This window comes from Anomaloglossus baeobatrachus, chromosome 2 (assembly GCF_048569485.1).
Source record: "Anomaloglossus baeobatrachus isolate aAnoBae1 chromosome 2, aAnoBae1.hap1, whole genome shotgun sequence".
NCBI lineage: Eukaryota > Metazoa > Chordata > Amphibia > Anura > Aromobatidae > Anomaloglossus > Anomaloglossus baeobatrachus.
The window spans coordinates 4379744-4391823 of NC_134354.1; the positions used below are offsets into that span (position 1 = coordinate 4379744).

The 12080-nt window shown below is 46.6% G+C and overlaps 1 protein-coding gene across 1 annotated transcript in view; it reads left to right on the forward strand.

Moving 5' to 3' along the window:
- LOC142292432 (Fc receptor-like protein 5) overlaps positions 1 to 11810 on the forward strand; it is a 210514-nt gene extending 198704 nt beyond the window's left edge. The window contains exons 6-8 of the mRNA XM_075337775.1: positions 8904 to 9155; positions 11025 to 11282; positions 11794 to 11810. Of these exons, the coding sequence (XP_075193890.1) occupies positions 8904 to 9155; positions 11025 to 11282; positions 11794 to 11810 (527 nt within the window). The remainder of the gene's footprint in view (positions 1 to 8903; positions 9156 to 11024; positions 11283 to 11793) is intronic.
- Positions 11811 to 12080: the final 270 nt, after the last annotated feature.

The window sequence follows — 12080 nt, forward strand, 5'->3', positions numbered from 1 at the left end:
CCTTTGAGGGTGTTTTCTAGGTGTTTTTCTGTGTTTGTGATTGCCTGCCATTGTTTCCTATGCAGTTCGAGTTCGGTTCGCCGAACGTTCGACGAACCGAACTCGAACGGGAGCTCCGTTCGGCGAACCGACCTCGAGCCGAACCGGGACCGGTTCGCTCATCTCTAGTAATGACCTGTCCTTGTGAGTGGTGACCTATCCTGGTGAGAAATAATCTGTCGTGGTGAGTGGTAACCTGCTCTAGAGGGTGGTAACTTTTCTTGGTGAGAAGTGACCTGTCCTGGTGCAGTAACCTGTAATGGTTATGGATACCTTTCATTTTGAGTGGTGAACAGTACTGGTGAGTGATGACCGGTACTGGTGAGAAGTGACTTTCCCTGGTGAGTGGTGACTTTCCCTGGTGAGTGGTGACCTACCCTGATGAGTGTTAACCTACCCCATTGAGTGGAAACCTATCCTGTTGTGTAGTGACCTGTCCTGGTGAGAGGTGACCTATTTTGGTATGTGATGACCTTCCCTAGTGAGTGGTGACCTGCTTTGGTGAGAGGTAACCTGTCCTGGTACGAGGTTACCTGTACTAGTGGGTGGTGATCTTCCCTGGTAAGTGGTGACCTCTCTTGGTGAGTGGTGATTTGCCCTGGGATTGGGAACCTGTACTGGTGAGTGGTAACCTATACTTGTAAATGGTGACCTTTCCTGATGGGTGATGACCATCCCTGATAAGTGGTAACCTGTTCTGGTGGGTGGTGACATAACCTAGTCACTAGTGACCTGCCCTGGTGAGTGTTAACCTGTCCTGGTGGGTGGTGACCTGTCCTGTTTAGAAGTGACCATCCTTGTTGAGTGGTGACTTTCCTTGGATTGTGGTGACCTTCCCTGGTGAGTGGTGACCTTCCTTGGTGAGTAGTAAGCTTTCTGGGTAAGTGGGGACCTATCCTGGTGAGTGGTGATGTTCCTAGTGAGTGGTAAGCTTTTCGGGTGAGTGGTGAACTGTCCTAATGAGTGGTGACCTTCCTTGGTGAGTGGGATGTTCCCTGGTGAGTAGTGACCTTTCCAGGTGAGTGGTGACTTGTTCTGGTGAGTGGTGATCTTCACTGGTGAGTAGTGACCTATCGTGCCGGGTAGTGAACTTCACTGATGAGTGTTGATACTTTCAGGGGAAAATACTAAGGTTTGGCTCTCAGGAGCTGAAGAATCAGGTATTGAGATCACGTAAAGAGAGAAGATTACTAGAACAACTTACATCATGGGATAAGATGTGCCGGTCACCAGATTACAATGCTGTATGTCGTGAACTTCATAGAGGTGGAGGTCCAGCCATGGGAGGCCCTGTGACCCTGAGTACTGAGTTCTGTCCATAGTCTTGTTTTCACATTCACTTTAATGTAGAGTGAATGAAGATCTGGAGATGAAGGTGGTCCCTGAGGTTGTACCCACACCCTTCAATAACATTCACATCTTAAACATTATTTTGGAAGAATCATGGCGCGTCTACTCCTCATAGTCACTAATGGCTACATGAGGACATGTAGTGGGTTATAACAATCCTGGCATTTTTTGAGTATCACTAGTGATGGGCCAGCGTGCTCGGCACTGATCCATACTTGATCGAGCATTGTGGTGCTCGAGTTGCTTGGTACTCAATCGAGTATCCGAGTACTCGGGGCCATGCTAGATTCTCCTACCTGCATTTTTCGTGGCTGGTTTTCAGCTCCTAAACAAGCAGAGATTGCCTGCCCATGACTCTAATGCTGCAGACATGTTGGATAATGGCATTACTGTACTTGGCCGACCACAGGTCATGTAAGACCCAGTGATGCCATTCTTGACACACTCTACCCGGAAATAGTGTAGAGACTATGGAGAAATTCTTCTGGAGAAGGGACAGTGTATTATAGGGTGACAGGACCTACTGATACAACAGTAACCAACAGTCCTTTTCAGGGCTAACTGAAAGCTACTCTATTTTCTAATAATACCACTCTTATTCAGCATTTAGTGTAGGTCAAACGTCTGGAGTAGGGGCCCTGCTGATGGTGGTGCATGCAGTGGCCGTGGCCATGGACCAGGGCAAACTAGGCCTACTGTGGGAGCACACCAAACACATAGATCATCTAGTCCTAGCATGCTGTCTCACTTTGCAGGTGGGTGTGGGACACCACTGTCAGAACAGTGCGTGCAGGCTGTGGGCTGGATGGCAGATAAAGCTTCCAGTCTGTTTACCAGCACCACCCAGTCTTCCACACGATCCAGTCTTCCACACGATCCAGTCTCACTAGCCGAGACTGGACCACATAATCCTCAACCTGATCCTCATTCCTCTGACCATGGCTATCCCAGGGGACAAGTAACCCAAGATTCGGACACTCCGAGGATATTGTTACATTTCTATTCATGGCTTCTTCTGGCCTCTCATCATGCACATTTTTAGAGGGTGTCTTGCTAAATTCTACTAAAAAGGGGGCTGAAAGCCCGTACTTACGAAGCGCTCACTGATATCCTAATCAGGCACGAATACTAATATTCTTTATAGCAAGATACTATTTATTTTAATAGCACATGAATATATATAGTCAATGGTACATAGGCATAAGAACTATAGTCATAGAAACTTATACAATAACAGAAATATGCATCAACATTACCGTTATGTTGTAGCAATCCTTTCACATCGGAGGGAACTCGAGTTAATGATAAGGAATCAACATGGCATCTTGGCATGGCATCACAGGAACAGTGCGTACGTACACTTCAATGTCCTGGAAGGTATTTCCCTAACATTAAGCGAGTCCGGTGTATTTTTATAGGAAAACATTGTAGGTTGTGTTAAAATGGCCACCAGCATGTGACAGCTGAGTCATGTTCATGTAACTTGACCACAACATGCTGTGGGCACTGGCAGCTTCCTGCACATTTCCTGCACATCCTGCCAGTTGCCAACTGTCCGACCACAGTTTAACCATAGTGTTAGTGAAATATTGCAATGAGCCGTAAATTTCATATGCAAGCTTCCTTAAACTTGTCTTTAAGCTAACCACACGTTTCCTGTAAGTGGAACTGTAAATGTGACTTCCTCATTATCTAAAACTGCTTCAAGACATGTATTCTTTGGTCATCATGTTGGCCCTCCAAAAGGACATCTCTTTGATACTGAATTATTGATGGATCAAATAATATCTGGGATCACTCCTATCTTATGATTATGATTCCTATCTAATCACACATACTTCAGTCATATCACATTGGTATCACAGAGGGACATGAGAAGATTGTGTGTGGTGATGCCCAAATATTTGAGCAGCCACAGTCAGAACAAGCCAATGGTGGGGAATAGCATTTAAAAAAATTTGGGAGGAAAATGAGGGGTGCGTCTTATAAGCCAAATGGAGTTTACCAGGGGAAGCTGGAGAGGGGTCACAGGAGGCAGGGACGATGCTGCGGGCACTGCTCTGTGCTGCATTTGTACCCATCCCCCTTTCGCTCTACTTACTATGTGTGCATACATTCCCCCCTTGCTCGTCATTTTGTTCCCGCACCCATCCCTCCTTCCCATACTGTCTGCACCCATCCCCTTCCTCAGTTGCCAAACTGTGTCCTCAAATTCCCCCCTTATTTCCTATTCTGTTTCAGCACCAATCTTCCCCTCACGCCTCATTCTGTGTCAGCACCTACCTCTTCCTCGCTCCCCAAACTGTTTCCTCAAATTACACCCACTCCCAAATACAATAAATCTTTGGTGTCTTCAGCTACACTGGAGCACTTACCACCAATGCTGCCTGTGCCTCTGCGGCACTGCCGGGTGACGTCAGCAGTGTGTTCAGATGAACTGATTGCTTTTTTAAAGCCTGCTTTACATGTTACGATTTCGCATACGATATCGTATGCGATCGTAACCGCCCCCATCGTATGTGCGGCACGTTTAATTTGTTGAATGTGCTGCACAAACGAGTAACCCCCGTCACACGTACTTACCCGTCCATACGACCTCGATGTGGGCGGCGAACATCCACTTCCTGAAGGGGGAGGGACGTTCGGCGTCACATCGACGTCACACGGCAGCCGGCCAATAGAAGCGGAGGGGCGGAGATGAGCGGGACGTAAACATCCCGCCCACCTCCTTCCTACCTCATTGTCGGCGGGAGCCGTGGGACGCAGGTAAGCTGTCGTTCAATGTTCCCGGGGTGTCACACACTGCGATGTGTGCTGCCTCGGGAACATTGAACAACCGCACGTTCAATTCATGAGAAATGAACGACGTGCATGCGATGAACGGATTTTCGTTCAATCGCAATCGCACGTACCTGTTACACACTACAATGTACCTTACGATGCCGGATGTGCGTCACTTACGACGTAACCCCACCGACACATCGTAAGATATATTTTAGCGTGTAAAGCGTGCTTAAGGTCACCTTGACCCAGAAGTGCTGGTGGTTAGAGCTTCAATTGTACTTGTGTCTGAAAAATGGCTGATTCAGAGAACGGCCGAATGCCAGTACTGTGCCACAACCCCTTCTCAACCTAGATGGGCAAACTAAGTGACTACCTTGTCTTCACTAGGACCTCTGATGGTGAGGATAGGTTCATGCTGGAATGTAGCCAACAGGTGCTACTCCAGGGAGTGATGGTACTGTGACAGCTGACCCAAGCATTCGGGGATGCTGGTATGGGCACAGAAGCAGGCACTAACAGTCTCTGGTGCATACAGGTGCAGACTGGATGGCTGATGCAGGCAGGCACAGACTGGAGAACTGATTCATGCAGGTGCAGGGTGTACGGCTAATATGGTAGGTGCAGCAGGATGGCTGGTACAGTAGGGGCAGCAGGTATGGCAAGCACAGTGGGCATGGATGGCACAGCAGGTGCAGCAGGTACAGCTGGTATGGCAGGTACTGACGGGTGCAGCAGATACGGCAGGATTAAGCAGGTACTAGGACAGAGGTAAGGATTAGCAAGCACAAGTACTGATGTGTATACAGGGAACGGGACCTGACAACTAGCCAGGTGTCTCTAACAAAAGATCACATTGCCCAGGTACCTCTCATAGGGGGAGGATGCCTTAAGTGCCCAGTACTTCTCAGCCATAGGCTGAGAGTCACTTGGGCACACTGCACATTTAAGAGCCGAGAGGCATGCACACCCTAAGCGCACTCAAGGAGAGTTGCGTGGTATGCACAGCCCTGGGAGCTGACGGCAGAGATTGGGTCAGACTCCACCGTTAGGTGGCCGGGAGGGAAAGTATGCTGGCATCCCTGACAGGAGAAGGAGGCGAGACAGTGTGGGGACGCTGGTGGCGGCAATACATATGTATTCCAATATGGATTAAAGGAGAGATAAAGCCAATCTCGGTATCTCAGACCTGTCTGCCTAAAAGGCCGTCGAGTTGTCCCTCATACCTCCTGAGGAACCAGATGAGAGGTTGGTAAGCACTATAAACCAAGATAGGAAAAGCATGCAGATATAGGAAGGGACCCAATGTGGGGAAACATAAAACATGTGCACAAGCGGACAAAGGCGAAATAATAAATACAAGAAAGTGTAAACTTCTATCAACCTAACAGAAAACAAAAGATAGGTGTAGGAAAGGCAAATGAGAAAACACAGAGAAAACAGCACTGGTCTCTGCCTAAATCCCTTAGCTGCAGGGCTGGAGCGCCTTAGCAAATATCCACATAGAAATCTAGCCAGCAGAGAATGCTAATATCAAGAGAGTATAAATGGAAACCGGGATGTGATAGGACAGAGAAAATAAGAACACCTGATAACCACAAACCAAAAGGAAAGAAGCAAAGGTAAAAACAACAATCTGTTACGTCACCACCGAAGTCCGCTCCATCGACTTCTGCTCCGATCACCAGGCAACGCCGTGTTCCTGCCGTGGATGGTGCTGGTGATGGGAGAGGAGTCGATGCCAGCGGCACTGGTGGGCGCAGGCTCCGCTCATCCACTGGTCTGGGTTTCCTGGGGATCTGCAGTGCCACTGGCTGACTGTAGGTGGCGTGTGTCTCCCAGCTGAAGTACCATCATTCAGCTACAGCCAATGAGAAGACACCACACCCTTTTTAATGCCCCTCATGTCTGCTGACCTCTGCCAGAGATAGTTCTGAAAATTCTGGCTCCTGTTTTGTCCTGTTCTGTGATTTTGTGTGCTGATTACCGCTTGTTTCCTGACTACCCTCCTGCCTGCTGTTTTTGTACCTCGCTGCCCGATCCGGTTTTGACTTTTGCTTGTTTCTGATTATGTCCTTGCCTGCTGATTCTGTTCCGCAATTCCTGGTTTGACCCTGCCTGACGACTACTCTCTCAGACTGCAGCTTTCCACAGGTATTGATCACCTTGGGCCCTGTGTAATTCCAAATTCCTATATAGGGGTTAAAGGGTTTCAGGGTTCTGGGGGTCCTGCTTGGTGAGTGGCTTCCCTCTAGCCTGTCCATTACAGCCCGTCCAAGTCTGTGGATCCAGGCAGGCGTTACAAAATCAGCATTCAATGGCTTCCCCCTGCCGGCTGCACCTGGGGCAAAGGTGCAAATGCCTTGCTCATCCCCCCTGGATATGCCCCTGACTTCTGTGGTCACCAAGATGTCTCTAATAGATGCTGAATTACATTTCTTCACAAAAAGGACAGCACCTGGAGTTTTCAACACCCCTATAATTCTAAAGATCATATTGATCTGTCCATGCAATGTAAACAAACACTTGTTTTATTTGTTTAAAAAACAGCAATTTTATTAGGCAATTTTATATAATTAATTCTGGCCAGTTATACATAATTTACAATTATTACACAAAAAAGTAAAAAAAGAAGAAAAGAATAATCCAGGACAATAATTAAGGAAAAGGAAAATGCCACTAATAAAGTCATCCCCTGCAGTCAGTGCCTAGAAAATCAATTTCCTTACTGTCACATTTATATGCCAATCTGTTGTTAGATTTGTTATTATTCAGGGTGGTAGAGAAGCTCGGCAGTTCAGGGACCGATCCCTTCCTGATGATGAAAACGTCATCAATGTAGCGGGGCCAGCACTGCGCCTGGGCAGCGGCGTGCATGCAATCCCCGAAAATATCCTTTTCCCAATATCTGAGAAAGAGGTTAGTGTAAGATGGCGTGCACGCTGTGCTCATCGCAGTGCCCCGCTGCTGGAGGAAGAATCGGTCCACATCCAAGCACTGTGCACTTTATGGGAGTAGCCATTTTATCATGTCATGCTGCTATTAATTTTCTCCCTAGAAACTGTTCCCTGAACAATTTTCCAGCCATCGGTTTAGATTGTTTTACGCACTGTGCTACCTGCGCACCCACCACCTTGTGGTGAATATAGAATACAGGTTTGGATGTTATGACCTTTTGTGATACGAGTCTTGTATTTCCTTGGCTGTTGTGTTTTTGACCTCACAAAATGACTCACCCTGTGGATGTTCTTTTTTGCTGGGTTTTCCTTTTCCTTAATTATTGTCCTGGGTTATTCTTTTCTTCCTTTTTTTGTTTTTTTGTGTAATAATTGTAAATTATGTATGACTGTCCAGAATTAATTATGTAAAATTGCCTAATAAAAGTACTGCTTTTTACAATAAAAAACAAGTGTTTGTTTACATTGCATGGACAGATCAATACGATCCTTAGTATCATAGGGGTGTTGAAAATTCCAGGTGCTGTCCTTGTAGAGTCATTAATTTGGGAGTTGCCCATATTTACATTGTTGAATATGACCTGATCTTGTCCTTAAATCCCTTTTCTTAACTACATTTCTATATCACTTTTGCTTCAGTTTCTGAGGTTTGTTCATGTTTCTTAGGGTGCGCTCCTCACAGTGGCGTATAGCCAGACAATAACGCGGACAAGTGCTATTTGATGTTTTATTGGATAGCATTCTGATCAATGCTATATTATTGAGCAGTGCCGATCAGTGATTTTTTTTTCTCACGCTGATCCGACATGAGAAAGAAATTGCAGCATGCTGCTATTTGCGGTGTATCACTGCTCACTCGCACGCATCCAAGTCTATGAGTGCTTGTGAAACATTGGACTGCACTCGGATGTCATCAGTAAAGTCCCATATACACCAAGACAGACAATGGAGAAGATGGAGAAATTAATCCCTCCTTCTTCTCCGCACCTCTACTCCGATCCTCCCATATGAGAGAATCACGGTGAGGACACAGCTCACGCTCGCAGCAGACTTTGAGCCGAGTGTCATTAGCAGATCGTATCCAATACTATACGCTAGTGTGAGTGCAGCCTTAGTGTAAGAAATTATTTTTCCAAGATCTTGTGACATTTCTCTTCCATGTGGTGCCATCGCTGACAACATGAAATGGGAAGGGTTTTTCTGCTTTATTGCCTTCTTGTAATGAAGAATTTCACTTGCTTTAGGGTAAATTCATATTAATTAGAATTTTGTCTTCTAAACTTTAGCCGTGATCCTAAGACTTTAATTAGGGTGTACTCATTTGTGCCAATTAATCTTAAATGACTTTCCTAGAAAAATTACTTTTTTTGGTGCAAAATAACAAATCCTTCTTGCAATCAGTGGCCGACATTTGTGGAATATTTTGTATGATGATGTCCCATAGACAATGTTTGTTCTAAAAGGAAACAAGGTTTTCTGACACATCTGTTGGGGTGTACTCATTTATGCTGAGCACTGTCGATGTCCCTGGCAGACCTTGCTTTCCTCTTCTTTTTGGGTGTACCTCTGGGAGTTTCCACAGTTGTTTTGGTCATGGCATCTGCTCCTCATACACTCTGGACCTCGGGTTCCCCAGAGGGTTATGATTGAGAAACACCTGTGCCCATATCTGATGCGCTGACAACCTGAAGAACCTGCTGGGGAACTCTGAGGAGGGTAGTCAGGAGCACAGGATGATTTACCTAAATGTTCTCCACTCAATCAATGTCTTCTTAGTTCCCATTTCTGGACCCGTCATTAATGCCTCCTGCCAAATCAATGGAGCGGCCATAGTCGTCTGTGAGGTGGAGAAAGGAAGCAATGCCACCTTCACCTGGACTCTGAATGGAGAACTCATTCACTGGAACTCTGTTCCAAGCCTCGTCATAAATGCCTCTGATTTCAAATCCGGGGCCATAAACATCAGCTGTTCTGCAGAGAACTCAATCAGCAGAGAGCAAAGTAATGAGACCAAAATATTCTGTGATGGTGAGTAACAGGCGCGACCTCACTGTCCTCCACACTCCAAAGTCTACCCTCTCATTTCTCCCTTTCGGTTCTCTTTACTCACCTTACTCCCTGCCCCCACATTACCCCGTCCTATGTTCTCTCCTTACATTATGTTCTCTGTTCTCCTCTGTCACAGCCGATCCTCCCCATATATTCAATTCATTTCACAATATGTTCTCTCTTCTCACTGCTGTCTGCTCGTTCCTCGCATTCTGCTCCTTCCTCACACTCTGCTCTCCCTCCTTGCACTCTGCTCTCCCTCCTTGCACTCTGCACTTCCTTCTCACACTCTGCTCTCCCTCCTTGCACTCTGCTCTCCCTCCTTGCACTCTGCTCTCCCTCCTTGCACTCTGCACTTCCTCCTCACACTCTGCTCTCCCTTCTCACACTCTGCTCTCCCTCCTTGCACTCTGCACTTCCTCCTCACACTCTGCTCTCCCTTCTCACACTCTGCTCTCCCTTCTCACACTCTGCTCTCCCTCCTTGCACTCTGCACTTCCTTCTCACACTCTGCTCTCCCTCCTTGCACTCTGCTCTCCCTCCTTGCACTCTGCACTTCCTCCTCACACTCTGCTCTCCCTTCTCGCACTCTGCTCTCCCTCCTTGCACTCTGCACTTCCTCCTCACACTCTGCTCTCCCTCCTCACACTTTGCTCTCCCTCCTCACACTCTGCTCTCCCTCCTCACACTCTGCTCTCCCTCCTCACACTCTGCTCTCCCTCCTTGCACTCTACACTCCTTCCTCGCACTCTGCTCTCCCTCCTCAAACTCTGCTCTCCCTCCTCACACTCTGCTCTCTTCTCATATTCTGCTCCTTCCTCACACTCTGCTTTACCTCCTTGCACTCTGCTCTCCCTCCTCACACTCTGCTTTAGCTCCTCACACTCTGCTTTCTCTCCTTGCACTCTTCTTTCCCTCCTCACACTCTTTGCTCCCTCTTCATACTCTGCTCCCTCTTCTCGTATTCTGCTCCCTTCTCACACTTTTCTCTCTTTTTGCTCTTTGCTCCCTCATACTCTCTTCCATTTCATACTTTTCTCTCTTTTTGCTTTTTGCTCCCGCACACTCTCTTCCGTTTCACACTTTTCTCTCTTTTTGCTCTTTGCTCCCGCACACTCTCTTCCGTTTCACACTTTTCTCTCTTTTTGCTCTTTGCTCCCTCACACTCTCTTCCGTTTCACACTTTTCTGTTTTTGCTCTTTGCTCCCTCGCTCTCTTCTGTTTCACACTTTTCTCCCTTTTTGCTCTTTGCTCCCGCACACTCTCTTTCGTTTCACACTTTTCTCTCTTTTTGCTCTTTGCTCCCTCACACTCTCTTCCGTTTCACACTTTTCTCTCTTTTTGTTCTTTGCTCCCTCACACTCTCTTCCGTTTCACACTTTTCTCTCTTTTTGCTCTTTGCTCCCTCATACTCTCTTCCGTTTCACACTTTTCTGTTTTTGCTCTTTGCTCCCTCGCTCTCTTCTGTTTCACACTTTTCTCCCTTTTTGCTCTTTGCTCCCGCACACTCTCTTTCGTTTCACACTTTTCTCTCTTTTTGCTCTTTGCTCCCGGACACTCTCTTCCGTTTCATACTTTTCTCTCTTTTTGCTCTTTGCTCTCACACTTTGCTCCCTCCTCACACTCTGCTCCCTCCTGACTCTCTGCTCCCTCCTCACTATCTGCTCCCTTTCTCACACTTTTCTCTCTTTTTGCTCTTTGCTCCCTCACACTCTCTTCCGTTTCACATTTTTCTCCCTTTTTGCTCTTTGCTCCCTCACACTCTTCTGTTTCACGCTTTTCTGTGGTCTTTTCTTACTCTTTCTTTCTCTTCTCATCTCCCCATTTCTTTTGCTTTTTCATCTTTAGTGCCGGTATCAGACCCTGTGCTGAATGCCTCATGCCTCAGTAATGGCAGCACTCTCATCACCTGCCGGCTTTTCAGTGGGACAAATCCTGAATTCCACCTGACAGTGAATGGACAAGTAATACCGCTTCCTAATATTAGCTCCTCTTCTCGTGGGTTTGAGCATGTTATGTCCCCGAGAGGTCCATGGAATGTTTCCTGTTCTGCGAGAAACAAGTTGGGGTCGTCCATGAGTGATATCTCCAACCATTCATGTCCTGGTGAGTCATGTACCGTGCGATGCTGTGGTCCTATAGGTTATAAAGACGACTGCAGGTGATATACATCACAATGATAGGCCAAAACGTACAAGCGTTCCCAAGCACCCTGCAGATAGGCACCATATAGAAATCGACACCTTCTCTGTACCTGACATGTTACCGGTTCATCTTGGCTGAATTACTTCTCTATCATCCTCCTATGACCAAGGATATTGTATACACAATTATTAGACCTTCTCTCCATGGTCAAGTTATTAATTCTTCTGCTGAGGTCACGTGGCCGAGTGTGTTATTGGATGTTGTGGAATAGCTTCTAGTATGATTCCTATATAAAGACACACACACACGCACACACAGACACACACACACACACACAAGTCATGTTTAGCTCATTTATTAAAGAAGTTATCCGCTATGCTAAGTCATTTCATTTTTTATTCATGAATCGTGATATTACATGCCACTAAATGCCTCCATTCTCTTATTATAATATAAACCTTTTATCATGCAGATATCATCACCTGGTAACTGCAGCTCTGATCTATCACTTCCCCTCCCCAGACTAACTGCATGCTATTACTACAATTTCCATCATGCATTTGAGTAGCCTGTGATCTAACACTTAGTACACTCCCTCTCTTCTCCATCCTGCGCTGCTGAAGATATTGGGAAGTGCTAAGTGTCAGAGTGGCCCAGGGTAGGTACCAGCCCAGGGTAGGCAATTGCCAGATGGCCAGTACAGACCTGCTACCTTGTTTATTTTGCAAATATCAACACTTTTCAGCTGTCCATGGCAGT